Below are 20,515 nucleotides of genomic sequence, written 5' to 3'. Positions count from 1 at the left end.
CTCCACATAGAGAAATAGTTCAGCTCAGTCAAGGTAGATATTTTTAAGTCTAAACTTGTTATCTGATCCCTTGGAGTATTTAATTAGACTGACATAATTCCTTTAAAACAGTCATGTGTATAAGTTAATTTCATATAGAGAGAAGAGCTGCATTATTCTGCTGGTGGTTCAGCATAAAGAAATTTTGAAGTAGAGACAAAATGGGCCACATTAACAAAGATATTCTGAAAAACAAATTTTTTCCACTGCATTTGCAACTCCCATGTTTACAAAATTGTCCAGCCTAACCTTTGGATCTTTGCAGCTCCTCCAGATTTGACAGGTTGGCCTCTTGGCTGCATCTGATAAATGCCTCCCCCTTCTAAAACACACTGATAACTTCAAGAAAAAATATCTCTGTTCAAAGCCATTCCCTTCAGAATAAAGTTTTTGGGTGTTTTTTTTTAATTTTTCTTTTGTTGTTGTTGTTTTTTTTTTTGTAACTGTGAATTCTAGTGTGTTGTTAGAAAAGGCCTCCTCAAGCTCAGTACTTTTCTAGTATTGCTAATATTCTTTGCAGACGTCTGACGAGTGACCACAACCAGCTAAAAGAAGAGCTGGAGGCTGTGAGGCAACACAACATCCAGGTGGTTAGAGAGCACAACCACGTGAAGCAGACCTGTGAGGAGCTCAGGAGGCTGCATGAGGAAGATCAGAGGGAGGTGGCTGATATGAGGCTTCTGCACCAGCAGGTAGTTCAGCATTTCTACTTTTACACGCAAAAAGCATGGATGGAATAGAAACCAGGTGCACTTTCAGAGCATATTGTTGCATTCCATTCCATCTCTGGATGTCCTTAACATGTGATTAGCTGGATCTAGACATTTGAAACGGAATGTAATTGAAATTCTGTCTTTCAGGTCATTACCTCCACAGAGAAAACATTGTTTAGACAGATGGGGTAAGACAGTCCTGGTCTTCCCTTATTTCCATCGATCAAACAATTTCTAGAAATTAAAGAAATGACTTGAGATGTGTCTTTCTAATTATTGTTCTTTTACTTGACATTTGGTGCATTTAACCTCATTGCAGTGTAAAAGTTGTATCATTAAATCTTTGCAATCTCTTGCATAACTACGGGGAAGGTTTTAGAGCAATGTTTGATTGTAATAGCATTTCTTGTTCTCCCCAGAGCTGATGTCTTTATAGGGCAAACTTTGATCTCAGTCAAAGGAGGAAGCAAATTAGCTTAGTGAGGTGACCTTTGTTGTTGACATTTTAGATGTTGATCACCAACTGTTTAAAGTTCTTTCATTCAAATGTTGTTTGTCTTGAATATTTTTAAGGAAAATAAGTCTAATTGGTCAGTGTAGAATTTGACAAACTGGTTAATAGGTCCGGGATGTTTAGAGACTTTTGTATTGAGGTTAGGATTTGTTTTTAGGTTTTGTCAGTTTGCTGCATTCAAGGTAAAATGTCTCTCATTTAATTTTAATCCATGGGCTTTATTACATGTTAAGATTACGATATGATAGTACTTGAACAAAAAGGAACAAAAGTCATATGAAATGGAGGACGGTGCAAAAAGATTTATTCCGCGTAAACTTTTTTCACATTTTGTCACATTACAACTGTAAACTTCAATGCAATTTATCGAAATTGTATTTAATAGACAACAACACAAAGTAGTGACATGGAAGGAAAATTATGAATGGTTTGTGTGGTGTGATTTTTGAATATATAACCAAGTAGTAAATGGACCAGTAAGTATCAATGTGTAATCTAATCTCTGTATGAACCCAGGCCTGAGAGGTTTGTTAGAAAAGAAACAGATAAGTTGTCTGACTAAAAGAAAGTTCTAGTAATTCCTGTTTGCACTTTGCTATAAGCCATGTAGGGGACACAGAAATATGGGTTGTGCACAGCGGTATGGTAAGAAATTCCAGTTTCCTAGTGTGTTTTAAACTTGTAGAGTCTCCAGAAAATCTGCCACTGTAATTGCAGCAAAAGGTAGCTCTGCAAAGGGCAGAACACAAATGCACACCACATTTTTAAGTACACACTACTTTGTGTTGATCTATCTCATAAAGACCCAATAAAATGCATAGAATTTTGCAGTAGTAATGTGAGAAATGTGAATAAAAATCAAGCAATATGAATATACCACTTCTACAAAATTTTCTTTTTTGTGCATAGACATTAAAATCAGTGTAAGACTTGACGAACTATAATGAGATTTACATTTTATCAAACATGATGAAATCTACTTTGCAAAAAGAAAATGCACTTAATACTTTTATAAAATAAAGTATTATTTCCAAACTGCAGGTGATGAGAGAAGGATCATCTGATGTCCTGAACAAGCTGTACGAAACAACTGTGGACAAACTGGAGGCAATGAAAAGCGACTACGAAGCTTTGAGGAAGCGCTACAATGAGAAGACAGCCAGTCATAATGCCGACCTGAGCCGTTTGGACCAATTTGAGGAGGAGAATCATCGTTTGCAGAAGACCCTGGACATCCTGTCGAAACAGAGGGACGCTGCTATCCACTACCAGCAGCAGTTCTCCGCATCTGTTCAGAGGTGAAGTTGCACAAGTTGGGCACCACAAATCAACTGAAAACATGATTTTAGAAAAAGTGACTAATGGCTGTTTCAAATAATTATGCTGCAAACATAATGCTTGACTTCAGTTCCTGAATGGAGTTCTGCACTCTACAAGTTGTAAAATAAAGATAAATAGCTGTAAAATCATTCTTTGATTCAGGTTCGATAACACCCAACATGAGCTCTCCAAGGCCACTGTCCAGAATCTGGAGCTACAGCGAGAACTGGAGCGTCTGCAGTCAGAGACGACGCGGCTTAAAACCCAGCAGCTGAAGGCCTTAAAGGACTGCGAGAAGTACAAGGAGGAGCGGGACTCTGTGATCAGCGAATACCGCCTGATCATGAGTGAGAGGGACCAGGTGATCAAAGAGGTGGACAGGCTCCAGACGGGGCTGGAGGTGGCGGAGGCAAAACTCAAGAACAATTCCTCAGAGAGACGAGTGGCCAACGAGGAGTTGGAGGCTTTACAGCAAGTAAGAGCTGAAATGGGGGATTCCTGTGTAGTTTGAAATAGATTTGTATGTTGTTGTTTTTTTTCCTGGTAAAGATAAAAATACAAAATAAATTTATGTTAGGGGAATTGTTGCAAAGGTCCTTGTCCTTCCTTCATTGCTTGTTCTTCCATCCTTCCTTCCTTGCTTCCCTGCTTATTTCCTTTCACCCTTGTGTCTTACATTTTTGCATTCTTGCCTTTCTTCTTTGCATTATTTTTCTCCCTTCTTTCCTTTTTGTCTTCCTTCTACCCTTATTCTTTTCCCTTCTTTTCTTCTGTCTTCTGTTTGCTATCCTTGTGCCCTACCTCCGTTCTTTCTTTCTTCCTTGTACTCTTCTTCCATTTCCTGATTGCATTTCTCTTTTCTTCCTTGTTTCATTCCTTCTCCTCCTCTTTGCCCTTCCTTTCCTTTGTTTTTCTTTCCTTCCTAAAATGTGTCTGTCCTTCCTTCCCTGTTGTACATTTTCTGGTTTTGCTAGGTTCAGTTTTTATTTAAAGGCTTCTTGTCTAGAAATATCTTCTATAAATTCTTAGTGAACTTCAGTATTTTTGTGACTTGTGACAGTTCAAAAACTCTTTTGACATGAAACAATGAGTAGGAACTGTAAAGTTGGGATAATTTAATATTTCTGCATATGTTTTTGTAACTTGAAGGAGCTAGCTTCAGCCCTGGTGGACAGGGACCGAGCTATTTGTGAAAAGAACGAACTGCTGGAGAAATACTGCCATGAGGTAAAGGACAAAGCTGAGGCCCAAAAGGGGCTGAACCAGGCCTGCAAGGACATCGAGACGGTGCGTGAGGAAAGGGATGTGGCCCGCAAAGAAAGAACAGAAGCCATCATCCAGAGGGACCAGCTGCTGCGAGAGTATTACCAGGCCAGACAGGTACCCTGAAAGACAGAAGTGATTCATCAGTCCAAACGGTAGGACTGATTTATCCGACTGACAATAATCCTCTCATCTGATCTCATATTGTATTTAAAGTAAAGCTTGGCAGTTCCATTGAGGTGCATACATCACCCTTCAGTCTGTTTTTACTAATTGTTGGATTATTTACAGTCTAACTCAGAGTTCTGCATTAGGAGAATTGCTATTAATTAAAATGTGGAACCTCAACCTTTTGACTTTTTAAGAGCCCAGGAAAACTGCACTGCATGAAAAATGAACAGCACAGTGCAGTCTAATTTAGCAGTTGACTTAATTTATCTTCTCAATACACTTAACAGCCTTTCTACTGGAGATTTATGTAGAAGGAAAAGAGGTTTGCTCTAGCAGACTCTGAGTGACTTTTACATTCATTCTGTCTGACAAACCTCATACTGCCCTACTTAATCCAATCTGTGGGTTATTCTGTTCTAAATCAAAAGAGCATGCTTGTTTTTGATTGCTGACCTATGTCTCTAGAATATATGAAAGAAATGTTTTCTTTTGGAAAAACTCACAAAGGCCTTTAGATTTTCAAAATACTGGAGAAAACCTTTAAGTCAGAGAAATATTTTGTGTAAATACTCTGTATTTACACAAAGTATTTACATACTTTCTAAGTATTTACACAAAGTTTTTCCACTTTGTTTTACAATTACAAATGTCAATACATTTTAATTAGATTTTTTGTAAGACCAACAAAAAGTAGCACAACATACCAATGTGAATAGTGGGTGGGGAAAGTTGTCTGTTCTTAAAATTGTGTTACTAATAAATTTTAAATGTGTTGATTGGATCAATATTCAGCCCCTCTAAGGCAAAACTTTGTTCAGGTAACTTTTTGCTGCAATTACAGTTGAAAGTGGTTTATTAGATGTTTCTTCCAGATTTAAATTTCTTTAGACTGTCAGCAGCACACTTTTTATTATTATTATTATTTTTTGTTCATGATGATTATCTGTGGCCTCATGTTTTCATCCTTTGCTCCAGAAACAAGACTCTGCCACTCTGGACATGGAACGGGCCAACAAAGAGATTGAGATTCTTAGAAAGCAGTACGAGGCCATTTCTCAGGAGCATAAGGAGGCTCTGCAAGAGGCAGAGGTTGCTAAATGTCGACGGGACTGGGCTTTCCAGGAGAGGGACAAGATTGTGGCAGAGAGGGAGAGCATTCGGTAAAGAATCTATTCAAAATGTAGAGATATATTTTTTCTGCTCGTTAGTAGAGAGATTTAGATACAAAAATATTCCTTTTTAATATCTGGCATTGTCATTGTTTTGCAGGACATTATGCGACAACCTGAGACGAGAGAGAGACAGGGCTGTGAGCGATCTGGCAGATGCTCTTAGAAATCTGGATGATACGAGAAAGCAGAAGAACGATGCTATGCGAGAACTCAAAGAACAAAAGTGTGTCTGTCTTTTTTTTTTCACACCTTTGTTTTCCTCATGATAGATATGTATTTTCTGGCTTATTCCAGTCTTCCACTACAATGTTATCTTCTCTGGGAAGGAGTTTGGCTACCAGACTTTTTAAAAAAAAACAACACATTTCATATTTTGTTTCAGAGAGAAGTTGGAAGACCAGTTGGAGACAGAAGCCAGATATCGCCAGCTAATGGCTCACAGTTCACATGACTCAGCCATAGACACAGACTCCATAGAGTGGGAAACGGAAGTTGTAGAGCTGGAAAAGCACAGGGTGAGTTAGCATGTTTTTTTGTTTTTTTTATGCATTTTGTTAAACAGGAAGTTATTTAAATGCTGAGTAATCAATGAGTATTTGAATATGTGTATTTTTTTCTAGGATATGGATTTGAAAGCACTTGGTTTTGATATTGCTGAATGTGTAAATGATCCATATTTACCAGGAGATAGTGGGATATTTGTTTCCAAGGTGGACAAAGGAAGTATTGCAGAAGGTAGATTAAGGTAAATGTCTGTTTCACCCCTTTAGATTTAGATGATATGCTAAGAACAATTTGATAATATCAAATGAAAGTAAGAATCAAAAGTTGACCTCAGATCCTTCACTGTGCAGGGTGAACGACTGGCTGTTGAAAATTAATGATGTGGATCTGACCAATAAGGACAGAAAGCAAGTGATCAAAGCTGTGTTGAGCTGGGAGGGAGTAATCAATATGGTAGTTCGAAGGAGGAAGTCACTCGGAGGACGAGTCATCACCCCAATACAGATTAACCTGGCTGGACACAAAGGTCAGTTTCTTGGTGCAGTTAATCAGTCACCTAAAGTTATAGAGTCGTTTTTGAAATGCTTTGATGAAGTATTTATTTCCCCAGCACTTTTCCAAATTTACTTAATGTTAAAACCACAATCTGTTTTATATAACAGATTAATACCAAGTAATGCAAGAATGTTATTAAAGAATAGGTCAATTGTGCAGATTGTCATAATCACTGTAGCGGACAAGGAAAACAAGTATTATTGTGCTGCAGGCTATGTTAATCTGTTTCAGAAGACCCCATTAAAACACATCAAACTTTCAGATTATAATGTAACAAAATTTGAAATGTTTGAGTGATATTAGTATTGTTCCAATGCTCTATGGACTGCTGTCGCACAATTATGTTGTTGATTAAATTAAAAACTATTTGACATGTCTTATTAGTGTTAGGGTAAGCTCTTATATTAGGTCTTTTCTTTTCTTGCTGTCTCAGACTGTGGAATTGGTTTGGAGAGTGGAGTGTTTGTTGCCACATTGGCTGCAGGAAGTCCTGCTGCCAGAGACTGTAATCTCACTGTTGGTGACAGACTGTTGGCTGTAAGTATCCATCCTAAACTGTAAGTTTACTCATCTTAAGAAGCTGTTAGTAAGACTTTGTTGGTGATCATTCACTGAGGCCTATAGTGCCCTCTACTGACCATAAACACAAACTGCAGTATGGTCTCAAACCTGTTCTGTCAAAAACTTTTCTTTGCTGGATGTTGCTATTTACTGGTGGGTTTTTTTAAAAACAAATTAATGGGAATTCTGGAGACTTTCCAAACTGCAAAAAGGCCACAAGCAATTTTGTAAAGGTAACAGGTTTATAAAAGTGGAACATTGGTTATTGTCAAAGTTGTCAGGTTTTAGCTTAGCATGTTGGTGATCAGAAAACTTAAGATTGTGTTGCAATAAGTTAAGTGTGTATTATTTTACTTTCGTTTTTTACTGCACACAGATCAATGGAATTGAACTTCATGACAGATCTCTTTCTGAATGCGAGTCTCTGCTGAGGACCTGTGACAACTCTCTCAGTGTCTCCCTTATGAAGGTAAATACACTCAACCATAACAACTGCAAATTAATCACTTCTGATGATGTATTCTTCATGATTGTGAGTAAATGGACCTCAGGTCTTTTTTTTTTTTTTTTTTTTTTTTTTTTTGACCATAAGTATTTTGTAAAATGTGTTTTAAACTGAAAAAAATGATTCCCATTTTATGCATTAGTCTAAATCTAAAACATGTAACTGTCTAATTTCCTTCCTCAACAGTTCCTTCCTCAGAGCTCTTCTGGACAGAATTTATTTGAAGGTATGAGGGACTCTGAAAAGACCCTGCGTCTCCAATCCGGTGAGCTCCACCCCAGAGGCTGCAAGAACTCCAAGCACAACTGCTCAACTCAAACGGACATTTGCAGCTGCAAGTCGAGCATCAGAGAGGAGGAAGTATGTAAAGATGCTTGCGATTCCCTGGAAAACGGCGGCAACAGCAGCACTCATTCCCATCACAAATCCTTCTCCAACTGCTCCCAGCAATCCTGCTCTTTGTCCATGTCCCACAGTCTGTCAGAGCCTCACCCAGCGTTCAGCTACCAGCACCAGGACCTCAGTCCTCGTTCCCTTACATTCACGCCTTTGGTGTCTAACTGCAGCCCTCCTCAGCCACCTGTGGACAGAGGACAGAGCCCACCAGCGAAGGCCGGTGGAGGAACATGGCCTAAAGTCATAGTTGGGACTTCTCTTACTGAGTGCACACAGCTGTCCATCTTCAAAAAACCCAAACAGAGGAAGTCCATCTTTGAAGTAAATGCTTTCAGGAGGCCAGAGACGGCTCCTAAACTGGACTACATGTCGAACCATTCGCCACAGAGTTCAGCATCTGAAACTTCTCAGACGCCTCCCACCCCGCCCACCAGGAGCGACTCTTTTAGATTTAAGCATCGGCAACAGAATAGCTCTGCGTCTGACTCCACCATCACCACTGGCACGGCACCAGCCTCCCTGGCCTTGGCAGCAAGCCCCCAGGATGAGGGGTTTGTGGGAAGCCAGGAATATTACACCAACATACCTGCAGGAAAAAACAAAAAGAACTTCAAGGAAGAGGAGAGCCGACGGCGGACCGAAGTACAGGAAAAGAGGAGGTACAGGCCAAAGTCAGCGCCAGCTCTACGGCGGAACATGACTCCGTTGCACATTCCTGTTCCCATGCAGGTAACTGATCAAAGCTGTAACAAGTGGATAGATTTTCATACCTAGATTTATACAATCATACATGTTGAATTTTTTCACCTTGACTCAAGACAGTGACCCAAAACATACAGCTGAAGCTATAATGGTTTGTTCTCTTTTGGCAGACTCAGGTTTCCTCTGATGAGCTCTCTCCAGAGCCAGCGGACTTGTTGCGTTTCTCTCCTTTGAGAACAAATCGGTACAGCGTGCCATATGCCCCGCCAAGCTATTTGACAGCACGTAAGTCATCGGCAGGTTCATTAAGTGGTTCTGATTTGCATTTAAACAGGGGCTGGATAATTTATTTGTGTAGTTGTCTTTATTTTTTCACTGCAAAAAAAAATTACAGCAGCAGTTGTCCTTTTATTTATTTATTTTTTTTAGACCTTCCACAGAGACGTGCGGCACCATGCCCTGCCATAACTGCTGTGATGAGGAACCCAGTTTACACAGCGTGGAGCCATGAGATCCAGAACTGTCCTCCAGTTCCCAATTCAGGCCTTGATCCACATCCACAAAGGTCATCTTCCAGTCTGTTTATCATTTTTATGGCTGACCTCTGTATTAAACACTTATTTTTTCTGATTCAAAATTAATTGAGGCCTAAATGTGTAGTGCTGCATGAAAAAAAAAAAAAAACACAAACCCAGCCATGTACTCTCTGCCCCAGATCTCACAAACAGATGGCATGAGGCAAATTATATCTTGCTCTGGGTTGAATAATTGGCTGCTAGGGGACTTGACATGGGCCTCTTTCTCCATTTTTAGCCCCCAGCAACAGGCTCCTCTCAGTTTGGACCTTGGCCACAAGCGCAATGGACACTTGAGTGAGACGAGCCACAGCCAACCACCACACAGCACCAAATCCTTGCCCTGTGGAGCCAGACTGAGTATGTATGCTTGCTTAGCTTTGATCTAATTTCCAGTTGTAAATGTTCTCCAAGCATTAAGCGTTAAGTCTTATAGTCAGTTAGCATTACTTTTCCTGTATCCATCAAGGCAGTAATTGTCTTTTAAAGTAAACATATGGTTAATTGTTCATTTACAGTGTTTTTACACAGTCTGGAAAACTATGGAAAAATAAACCAGATTGTCTGACTCTTGCCCATCTTAACCAACATCATGTTCTTCCATCAGTCTGTTCATCCACCAGTTCATTTGTCCTTTCACCCACTTTTCTGTCATAGGAATGAAGATACAGTCTTAAAGGTTTATATATTGCTGTAACAACAACAGCGTTAATAAAAGTATTTTATCATCCATTATATAGATTGTCTGACTTCAACTGAGCATCTTCAGTCAAGATCATATTATCCATTTAAACAAAAGAACACTATCCGTTTCTGTTTCAGACCATCTGGTGATTCATCTATTTGTCACGTTTATTTCAGTCACATATGTACTGGAAGTTTTTTCCTCCGTTCAACCAACATTCTGTTCATCAATCCATCTGTTTATCCATCACAAAATCGTTCATCTGTTTATCAGTCCATCCATCCGAGCATCCATGGATGTATCTTTTACCATCCATTTGTGCATCCATCTGAATCCATCTGTATCAAATTTGTACATCATCCAACCGTCGGCCATCCCGCTGACAAAAACATTACCCATTCATCTATCATTCTATTGATCTATCGATCAATCTGTTCATCCATTCATCTGCTCTTTCAAATGCTCCTTTGTCCATCTTTTTTTTTCTGATTCCAGGTTTAAAGTTTATAAAAATATATTGCATAAATGAATTCAAATTTTGTATTTACTCAAAAAAATACAAATAAAACCAAAGTCTGGAAAAGAATGTTGAGTGTGTAAGAAGCTTACATTTTCTTTGAGTAACCCCAAATCAAAGAATCAGTCCAGATCAGTCCTCTGAGATGTACTGATCTGGATTCATACGAAATGAAGATACGAAGATGGTTATCTACTACATGGAGTTTTCTAACAGGACGTCATCTCAACCCCAATACTACCCATCTAAAACCTGCTAATTCCCCCCCAACTTCTTTGAGAAACCTGACCTAGACCTTTTTTTTTTTTTTTTTAGAAATAACTAGTGACATCCACTGGAACTTGACAGGCCATTTACTATATAGATAGCTCGGGTAACAAAAGCTTTGCATGGGTAACAAATATTTCCTCTTTTCTTTAGGCTCTCCTGGTACTTTACAGTTTAGGGCAGAGCGGATAAAAATCCCTCCGGCCCGTTACTCTCGCTCCACCGGCTCTGACAAAGGTACTTTTCAGTGCAGATCTTGAATCACCTCTTAATAAATGCTGCTGGTGTAAATCATGTGCAGCTTCACCTCCTCTGTCTCTCCAGCGTCTCTTTCACACTCAGAGTGCAGCAGCCCAACCCCTCCCATGTCTCCTGTCAACCTGGACACGTCGTCTTTCTCCAGCAGCCAGTCACAGAGCTCAGTTTCTTCCCATCCCAGGATATCAGTTAGCCCTGCTCCAGTTGGTGACAGGAGGAAGGATGGGTAAGCCAGCGTCTCGCCTGCGTCCTCATCCGGTCATCATTCAGCAGAACATGACATGTTTTCCTCTATTTGTCTGCTTCATTGTGATGAAATGCTCAGATTGCTATAAACAAATCTGTCAGCCTTCATCTCATATTGGCTCACCATCTAACCGTATTCCTGTCTCTGTCTCTTCTCTCTGATTATAACCTGAAATCCTTCTTCTACCACTTTGATTCTTTATATATATATATATATATATATATATATATATATATATATATATATATATATATATATATATATATATATATATATCTATGTCTATTTTTTTTTCTTCATCTACTTCTCAGATTTGTTTCTTCCTACACACCTTCTGTTAGACGTCCAGCAGGAAAGCCCTTGTTCTTCTCTTTGAGAAGCTTGAGGTGTGTTCCAGGTCACTTGTAGCATAAACAGTGTATGCACAAGAGTGTCTCAACATAATCTTTGTGCATGTGCGAATAAACTCAATAATCAGCCCTATTTTGGGAGCCCTCATGCATGATTTATTAAAATTTTTAATGTAACCTAGAAATTAAATAGATGTGTTTCCCTTTAGGGCATCATCTCTTAATCTGCTCTGCATGTGGCTCATAAAAATTCAGTAGAACTACTTGACTGAAGAAGAACTGAAGCACATTCTGCTACTTTTCTGTGTGATGCGGTTTAAGGCTTTTATTTAACATAACAATAAATGTTTTTAATTTTTTGTAATTTACAGGAGGAAGGTTTGACATAAAATATATAGTACATTGAAAAAGGATTCTCACCCCTTAGAACCACTATCCTCATTTGATTTAATTGAAATTCTGTGTTGAACCAACAAAACCAGTCCAAAATTGCTATAGCGAAGCTTCATCTATCATCCAGCTGAAGGAGATAATAAAACGTTCCACAATTGGGATATTGTTTTATAATCTAACACTGCTTTATATCTCTTCATTTGCAACTCCGACTTGCCTGGTGTGATCTTTGGTCTTTATGATGGTGTTTGTTCACGTCTTCTGAAAACAATGTTATTTAGGTTTAATTAGCGGTATACAATTATAGGTGAATTTTTTTTAACTTTTTTTGTTGTTGTTGTTTTTAAGGCCTTTTTTAGGGGAGCCACGCAATGTGACAGTACAGAAAGGAGTAGAACCACTTGGGATCTCTATTGTGAGTGGAGAAAATGGAGGAGTGTTTGTTTCCAAAGTAACACTGGGGAGCATCGCTCATCAGGCTCGTCTAGAGTACGGAGACCAGCTGCTGGAGGTAAAGCAACCACAATGCTTCACCTGCGCATCAAGTTCACTTTTTTTATTTTTCTGTTTCTAATAAATCAAAGCTCTTTGCAGTTTAATGGAATCAACCTTCGCAACGCCAACGAGCAACAGGCACGGCTGGTGATCGGACAACAGTGTGACACGGTCAGCATTTTGGCTCAGTATAATCCTCACATGTTTCAGCTGGGGAACCACTCCCGATCAGGGTAAGCTGACGTTATGGTTTTTGTCGCTATTTTTAAAGAAAATTACTGAACCAGAGTTGTTGCTGAAACAAACACCGTAACCGACAGAATGCATGAGTTTCATATTTACTTTTAACATTTTAATCTTTACTTACTGATCACAAAGCAACTATTCTATGATTTTATTGCTCATCTTTGAATTTATAAATTTTTTTATTGTTTATATGTGGTCAAAATTGTACATACTGTTTCATTTATACATAAATACACAACACTATTTGAACAAATGTGCTTTAAAAAGTTTGAGAGAAACCACACCCTTTTGTTGCCAGTAAAAAAGCTTCTGTCATGATCCTGGTGGATCGTGACATTTGTTGTCAGAAATGTCAAAGTTTATTTATGTCATTGGCCCTGACAACTATCTTAATAAATCAGCCAGTCTAAAGGAAGTATGCCAATTCTGCCAAGATAACGGGTCAAACATCCAACTGGAATCAAGACTGAAGCTTGCCGATGGCTATAAAAACTGTTGTTTCTCTACTATTTCAAAGGGCATTTGAAATAACCAAATGCATTTAAACTCATTCACTCAAATCCTGTTTTAAAAAATAATTAAGGTAATTTGTTGTATAGTTTCACCTTAGAAAGATTCACTCAAATGCATGACTGAAGGCTCAAAATTATTGATATTGTTGCTCATTATGAATTTATGGGAACTGTTTACTACCACCGAATGTTATAGATGACAATAGTCTAAAACAACCAGAAAGTAAGTATTCAGTCAGCTTGTGTAATTGAGCAAAGTCAAAAAGATTTCACTCTGTATTTTATTTATTTTTTTTAGTTCTCAAATGGAGTACAGCAACAACCATCTGACTACCAGTCCAGACAATCACTCCGCCGTGGACACACTGAGCGAACAGGACGAGGGAACAATGACGCCTCCTTCCAGGCAGACTACTCCTGCCACAAGTCCACACAACTCTTTCAGGTGTCAATGTTGTTTCACTCACTATACTGAACTTTAACGACATATCTCCTTTTATTTTTTGGTTGTGTTCATGTTTGATGCTCACAATATGTCTGTTCATTTTCATGTCAGAAATTGAAAAAGTTTTAGAACAATACATTTTAAAATTGCTTATCTGCTATACAAGCCAATGGAACGGGTTGATATTGATTTATGTTCATGCTTTCTAGATTTTCTAGTTGTAAAATTAAAGGATATTTGCCTTTTGAACATTCTCATTCTACAGTTATTACATTTGAAAAGCCAGTTAAGCAGCAAGTTTTCATGTTCTAAGGAGTTCAAACTTTGGTTTAATTTCAGGCTTCCAGGTTCCCTTTTACTCCGGGCTGCAGAGCCTCGCCTGGTGAGGCTGAAGAGGATTGATACAGAGTTGGGTGTGCAGATCTGTGGAGGAAATGTTTGTGGCATCTTTGTGGAAATGCTGGATGATGAAAGCCCAGCAAAGACTCCTGACGGACTGCTTCCTGGAGACCTAATACTGGAGGTAAAAACAGGGTTTATCAATGTTTGTGATGTGTAAAGAATCAGATTTATTGTAAAACTGTCTCCCAATAGTTAGAGTAAGAAATTATTGGACGCTGTTTAGTTCTACATTATTATGTAGCTAAAAAATGTGTCCTGTGTTGTCTAGACTTTCAAGTTCAGCCTCTATCCTTAGTGTAGCTTTCTCTGTTACACATGTTCTTTTGAATTTTACTGTCAATGTCATTGTTCTTTGTCTCTGGAAGAATTGTGTCCTATTTGTCAGTTGTATAATTGTTTTCTTTCAGTACAATGGTGTCGGCATGAAGAATAAAACTAAAGAAGATGCTTACCTGGAAATGATGAAACCAGCTGATCAAGTCACGTTCAAGGTCCAGAACTATGGGGACAGCCTTGCTGTCATCAAAGAATCTCAAGGAGATGGATTTTTTATCAGGTGCTTAGAGTTTAAACATATTGTATTACTGTTTCCTAAATAAATAAATGTGAAGCCTAGGAAAAAAAATAAATAAATGGGAGCCCCATTAAAAAGTAAAATCAGAAAGATTATGCAATTTAAGTTTAATAAATGAGATGTATAACACATCGTTTCTACTTGCCTTATGTCATATGTGTGGTTCAGAATTAAATATTTTGCATGTTAATATTTTGTTTTCCCTAAAGGGAATGAACACATTTATAATAGTGGTTTCATTTTGTCAGAGCGCTTTATGAGCGGGTTGCAGAAGCAGAGCAGGAGCTGAGCTTTAAGAAGGATGACATCCTGTATGTTGAAGACACTTTACCAAATGGCAACTTTGGCTTCTGGATGGCCTGGCAGCTTGATGAGAATGCACAGAGGCTGGAGAGGGGACAAATCCCAAGCAAATACATGTAAGTCCAGCCAGTGACAATGAATTAATTTGTTTTTAAATCAGTTTTTGTTGGAATTTAATTAACTGTATTAAACTCCTAATTTCAAGTAAGCTCACGTGTCTCATCTTGTAGATAACAAAATGACTTCTGTTTTAGAATTATTGACTACATGATTGTACCTGTAAATATATCCAACTTATAGTATATCAAAAAATGAATTTGATGTTTAATTATTCTTTAGACTCGAGACTAAAAATGTCAGCAGTTTGCCATTCTTGTCATAACTGACCCCTTTAATTGCTATGTAAAGTTAGAACTACTTTTGGATAATTTTAAGACTATCTGAATTTCTAAATTGGTGAAACATAATTTGAGTTTGTTCACTGTTTATATTGAACATGTTTCTGGATACATTTGAATTCATCTCTGGGTGCTGAAATGTCTCTTAGGATGGATCAGGAGTTTTACAAAAGACACGGCTTGGCTGACATGAAGGATGAGAACGGAACCAGTAAGTCCATGTCTGCTGCTGCTCGGAGGTCGTTTTTCCGTCGGCGGCTGAAGCACAAACGAAGCAGCTCCAAGGATGGGAAGGACCTGATGGCTCTCGACTCCATAAGCACTGATTCTTTGCCCATCCCGGAAGGTGAGATTTTTGGTTTTTTTCCCCCTGAGATGTTTTCTTTGAAGTTGGTCAATGACTATTAGTGTCAGATTTGAAATTAGCAAAGTTTTACTGAATCTTAATCTCCAAACAATTTCAGAATGAGGTTTACAGCATATATTTGAATGACTTACTTAAAGTCCAGCCCTTTACTATCTTTATTCCCAGCGTGCTGCTCTGAATTAGAGAGTGAGAATACAGTATTTCTGCACTGCTGCCTGGGAAGTCAGAGATGTTAGCTTGATCATACGAAGCAGAATACAACTAAAGAAGTACATTTAGTTCTAGAACAATCCTTTCAGGTTAAAATAATAATCCCTGTGGTGATTACCGACTGGTTGACCAGAGTAGAGTTAATTTCTGTGTGTCCTGCTCAGATGGAATGAGCCTGATGTACCAGCGGGTTCAGAAGGTGGACTGCTCGTCCCCCAGACCGGTGCTGATCTTTGGTCCGTTAGTGGAGGCCTGTAAGGACCTGCTGGTGACCGAGGCTCCTGCTAACTTCTGCCGCTGCTTGCCTGGTGAGTGTGCTAGCCAGACACACTCGCATAAAATTTATTAATATAACATTGTACAAAAGCCAGAAAAAGACTATATAAGATAAGTAAGTTTATGATTGTATTATTTTGTTGTTTTCAAATCTAGAAATCATGAAGGCATCCCAACAGGCAATAGAGCGAGGCGTGAAGGATTGTGTGTTCATCGATTACAAACGGAGGAGCGGCCATTTTGATGTGACAACTGTTGCATCAATAAAGGAGATTATAGAGAAGGTAAAGCTTTTTGCTCATGTTATCAGTGTCCCAAAACCGCAAAGTTTTGTATGGCAGCTCAACTGTTCTTCATCCATGTATCTAAAGTGGTTGTTACTTTTCAACCCACGGTGGTTGAAAAGTAAAGTATAAAAGCAGAAAAACTTTAAATTATAATGGATTCCAAATCAGAGAGCGTCTTTTACAGTGTATAATATGAAGAAATATGTTTACATTATATAAATACATGTTTAGCTAAATCTTGACCAACATTTTGCTTTGCACCATCCCTCATTTCTCATGCAGTTTTTTGTTGTCATTCTCTCATAGGACTGTCACTGTTTACTTGACATTGCTCCTCACGCCATCGAACGTCTTCACAGCGTTCACATCTACCCAATCGTCATATTCATTCGATACAAAAATGCCAAGCAGATAAAGTGAGTAATCCTATGGCCCTGGAAGCATGTGTGGTTCACCTTTCATTTTCTTTGCTTGAAGATATGTCCGGTCCTTATCCAGCTTGATTTGTGTTTGTCTTGAAGCTGCTGTTTATTAATTAGAATTACAGTTCAAATCTTGAACGTTTTCTCTGAGCTGTTTGTTCTTTTTTTATTTCATTGGATTTGATCAGCCTGTGAGTCTCAAAGAAGTCTCCTTGTTTTCCCCATTTTTGTAATCGCACGGGAAGATCTAATCTGTTAAACTCTCATCATGTTATTTCTGTGCACAATCGCATAAGCACAGACACAAAAGAGAACAAGCTCTCATGCTTTCGAGGCCTCTCTCACACTCACACATGCACACACACACAAATGGCCGCAAATTTATGAAACTGCACCAGTTGAATGTGGCCGAGATTGATTCCTGCTAAGCCTTCAATGTCATCAGCTGAGTGCCAGCTGTCCTGGGAGGGGCTTCCTGGAGCTTGTGTGGGTGGCTGTAATTTCCACCTGGACTGATGGAGCAGCTGACAAAAGCTTCAAGTATTTAATGTGACCTTTATAGTCAAGGAGGCAGCAGTAGACTTTGATCATGAAAACCAGCATGACCTCTTCTATAATGGATGTTTAGATATTAAAATATTTTTACTATTTTTGTCAGGATTCATGTCAGTAAATGTTGTTTTTAGCGGAATATCCACTATTTTTTTTTTTTTTTTTTTTACAATAAAAAAAAAAAACATTCTTCAAATTTCAGCTTTCGCCTTCTATGTATTGACTCGGGACACTGAATACAAATGTATTCACGCTACACCTTTGTGATTATTATCTAAAAACATAATAGTTTTAAAATCTAAATAAAATACATGAAGATCTGAGGTTGTAATATGGCAAATGTGAAAGAGTTCAAGGGTTATGAATACTTTCAGTTACTGTGTATTTTGAATCCTAAACATCTACAAAATTATTAAAATTTTAGTGTGTATTGGAGGATTTTGCACAAGAGTTATTCTCTCATAGGACTGTCACTGTTCACTTGACAGTGACAGTCAAGTAAACACTTTATGACTTTGAAGCAATAAAGTGACAAACACAACTGTTAATGATGATTACTTGCTGTTAATCTAAATGAAGTCAATAAAAGTATATTTTTAATTTTAAAGATGCTCTGGTTTGTTGCAGCTTTTTATGAAGCTGTGTGGAGGTGCTAACCGTTGTGGATGTTTTCTCCCCAGGGAACAGAAGGATCCTCTTTACCTGCGGGATAAACTCTCTCAGAAACATTCCAAGGAGCAGTTTGAAGCGGCACAGAAAATTGAGCAGGATTACAGCCGGTTCTTCACAGGTTGGTGAAAATTATTTATTTTGATTGTAATTAACTGACTCCTAGCTTTGAAATGGAATATATGCAAACATTCATTTCAAGCCATGAGCGTGAAGGTTAGCCGAGTTGTGCCCGTCTTATCAGATCAGGGTTAAAGATTTATGATCTGGAGCAGCAGACAATCTGAAACCCACAACTGTCCAGTTGATTAATGACCACAAGAGGAGGCAACTTATGGCAAACACGCCATCACTGATCCTTTAAAACAGGAACAGGTTGCTGGCTCATTTTCACAAAAATGAGAACACAAACCAGTTTTTATCTGGTAGAGACAATTGAGAGATTGAGAGGAAAATATTCTTAATTCCAAAGATTTGAGCTTGAATTATTTTAGCGCCACTGTCTCATTTAAATAACTGGAAACTAGAACACCTTTTGTGTATTGATTCTCAAAATCCACATTGATGAACAAGTAATTTTATAAATTTCGGTCCTCACCCAGTCTAGGATCAAGTTGCTATGTCACAGTATCTCTATACATTGGTAAGACAGAAACAAATGGGTTATTAATGAGACGTTTGCAGAAACTCTGATCAGTTTAAAAATAACATTTAAAAGAAGAAAGTTTAGAAAAAACACTCTCCACTGAATAAAACGGTTTGGCTTTTCAATTAGCTTTTAGAATTTTTCTGAGTTTTTTTTTTTTGGACATCTGTTTCCAACCGTATATTTTACGTTTGTATTTTCAAGTAGTTTTTCTGATGTATGAACTTGCTGCCAATCTCAGCACTCTGGGATTTCTAAATGTCAACCAGAACCTATGAAGTTTACCGGCTGTTGTCAATTCAAACATTTATAGAAATTTGAACCTTGAAGAAACGGGAAGAACTTACTCACATTGTTTGGTTCTACTTTTCAGACATTTCATTTACTAGTCATAAGTTCAGTTAATATTTAGAAACAGGCCATATTTGATTTGGATGCTTATCATGTAAATATTCCTTCCCCACCCTCCACTGTGTTGCAGGTGTTGTCCAAGGAGGCAGTGTCTCCTCCATTTGCACTCAAATCACGACCATCGTGGAGCACGAGCAGCATAAAGTCCTCTGGATTCCAGATGAAGCACCATAGAGATTTCACTCTCACACTTGCATAGCATTTTTTAATCATAGGGTGCACTACAAATTGCTGATACTCCCGTTAACGTCCAAGGCTTACTCAATTTTATAAACAGCAGCACAGATTATGGTAATAATGCAATATTCCCACTACATTAGTGATATACTGAGCAGCAAATAGGTTTGTTTACAGTAGTATTTGATACTTGAATGTTCTGTTCTCCCTCGGATGTGGTAACACTCCTAAAATTCCTTTTTGTTGGCATAAAATAATGTTGGACCACATTGAAGACCATATTCTTGAAGTGATGATGGATTAGACTACAATGCTCTCTTCCTTCTCTATATTTATATGCATTTTATTCTCATTTATTTTTGTCTAATTATTAGGAAGAATATTTTCCATTTAATTCTTATTTATAGAAGGGAAAATGGTTTCTTCCTTATATTTTGTTTTGTGGTATGAAGGTTCCTTTTCCATTTCAGTCCTCATAAATAACATTGTGCCAATCCAGGTTTTATTTCTTTTAAAGCTGCAGGTTTTCTAATGTTGACACTATGTCCCCTGCTTATGTATTTCCAGTTCTGCCAGTATAGATTTTATTTGTTAAATTAAACTGAAAGAAGGGACTATTTTATTTTGAATCTCATAGATGGCTGTCAGTTAAACATGCTCACAGTTACCTTGTGATTCATCCTGGCACATTTCGTTTTAGATTAAACACTTGCGATGAGTTCAAGGTTAATATTTCCTTAAAAATAATAAAAACTAACTACAGTTGAATTGCAAGCATTCTGTGAATTTGTTCAAAAGGAGTTTGTGTGTTCTTTTTTTATTTTTTTTATTTTTATTTTTTATTTGATCACCTGCAAGACTTTGTTAAAGTTAACCTACTCACCACCAGAGGGCGCAATCTACCATTTCAGATAAGTAAGATTTGCTTTTTTTTAATCACTTTTTAAGGCGTTGGTCTACTCTAAGAGGATGTCTTTTCTCAAAAACTTAATTTAATTCAATACAAAAGGTTAAACTAAAATATAGCAATTAAATGGAAAGTATAGCATTGGGATGTCTCTTAATTTTGATGATAATGCTTAACTTATGAAAACTCAAAATTCAATTTTTCAGAAAAGATTTATTTAATACTGGAATGTTTTGTTACAGTTTAAGGTGCTTGGCTGATGCATTGACTGTTGACCACAAGACCTTAAGATTCTCCACAAGGGCGAGTAATCCATAAAATGGCACAGCTGAAAGAAAAAATGCTGTATCAAACCATATTAATAGAAAGTTTAATGGAATAAATACAACACATGTTCAGGTGTCATATCTGTTGCAGTCTTGATGTAAATCTGATCTACTACAAAATGCAAAAGAAGGCATCACCAGTTAGTTTTGCAACAGGTGGCCTTAAACCTTAAAGTAATTTTT

At 37.9% G+C, this 20,515-nt stretch overlaps 1 protein-coding gene across 2 annotated transcripts in view; it reads left to right on the top strand.

Moving 5' to 3' along the window:
• Window positions 1–19,867, top strand: part of LOC122823518 (disks large homolog 5-like) — a 30,186-nt gene extending 10,319 nt beyond the window's left edge. For both annotated transcript variants that reach the window (XM_044103214.1, XM_044103213.1), the window contains exons 5-33: window positions 560–731; window positions 2,308–2,564; window positions 2,749–3,061; window positions 3,736–3,966; window positions 4,996–5,180; window positions 5,290–5,415; window positions 5,575–5,707; window positions 5,813–5,937; window positions 6,047–6,222; window positions 6,685–6,788; window positions 7,189–7,281; window positions 7,504–8,442; window positions 8,586–8,700; window positions 8,845–8,980; window positions 9,229–9,350; window positions 10,613–10,696; window positions 10,784–10,943; window positions 12,056–12,218; window positions 12,302–12,435; window positions 13,259–13,405; window positions 13,745–13,928; window positions 14,215–14,363; window positions 14,630–14,800; window positions 15,232–15,428; window positions 15,824–15,967; window positions 16,092–16,219; window positions 16,529–16,638; window positions 17,877–17,986; window positions 18,993–19,867. In XM_044103214.1, the coding sequence (XP_043959149.1) occupies window positions 560–731; window positions 2,308–2,564; window positions 2,749–3,061; window positions 3,736–3,966; window positions 4,996–5,180; window positions 5,290–5,415; window positions 5,575–5,707; window positions 5,813–5,937; window positions 6,047–6,222; window positions 6,685–6,788; window positions 7,189–7,281; window positions 7,504–8,442; window positions 8,586–8,700; window positions 8,845–8,980; window positions 9,229–9,350; window positions 10,613–10,696; window positions 10,784–10,943; window positions 12,056–12,218; window positions 12,302–12,435; window positions 13,259–13,405; window positions 13,745–13,928; window positions 14,215–14,363; window positions 14,630–14,800; window positions 15,232–15,428; window positions 15,824–15,967; window positions 16,092–16,219; window positions 16,529–16,638; window positions 17,877–17,986; window positions 18,993–19,096 (5,212 nt within the window). In that variant the 3' untranslated portion in view covers window positions 19,097–19,867. The remainder of the gene's footprint in view (window positions 1–559; window positions 732–2,307; window positions 2,565–2,748; window positions 3,062–3,735; window positions 3,967–4,995; window positions 5,181–5,289; window positions 5,416–5,574; window positions 5,708–5,812; window positions 5,938–6,046; window positions 6,223–6,684; window positions 6,789–7,188; window positions 7,282–7,503; window positions 8,443–8,585; window positions 8,701–8,844; window positions 8,981–9,228; window positions 9,351–10,612; window positions 10,697–10,783; window positions 10,944–12,055; window positions 12,219–12,301; window positions 12,436–13,258; window positions 13,406–13,744; window positions 13,929–14,214; window positions 14,364–14,629; window positions 14,801–15,231; window positions 15,429–15,823; window positions 15,968–16,091; window positions 16,220–16,528; window positions 16,639–17,876; window positions 17,987–18,992) is intronic.
• The last annotated feature ends 648 nt before the right edge of the window (window positions 19,868–20,515 follow it).

This window comes from Gambusia affinis, linkage group LG20 (assembly GCF_019740435.1).
Source record: "Gambusia affinis linkage group LG20, SWU_Gaff_1.0, whole genome shotgun sequence".
In the NCBI taxonomy this organism is placed as follows: Eukaryota; Metazoa; Chordata; class Actinopteri; order Cyprinodontiformes; family Poeciliidae; genus Gambusia; species Gambusia affinis.
The sequence above is the reverse complement of the archived record's forward strand: the minus strand, read 5'-3'. Positions and strand labels throughout refer to the sequence as shown.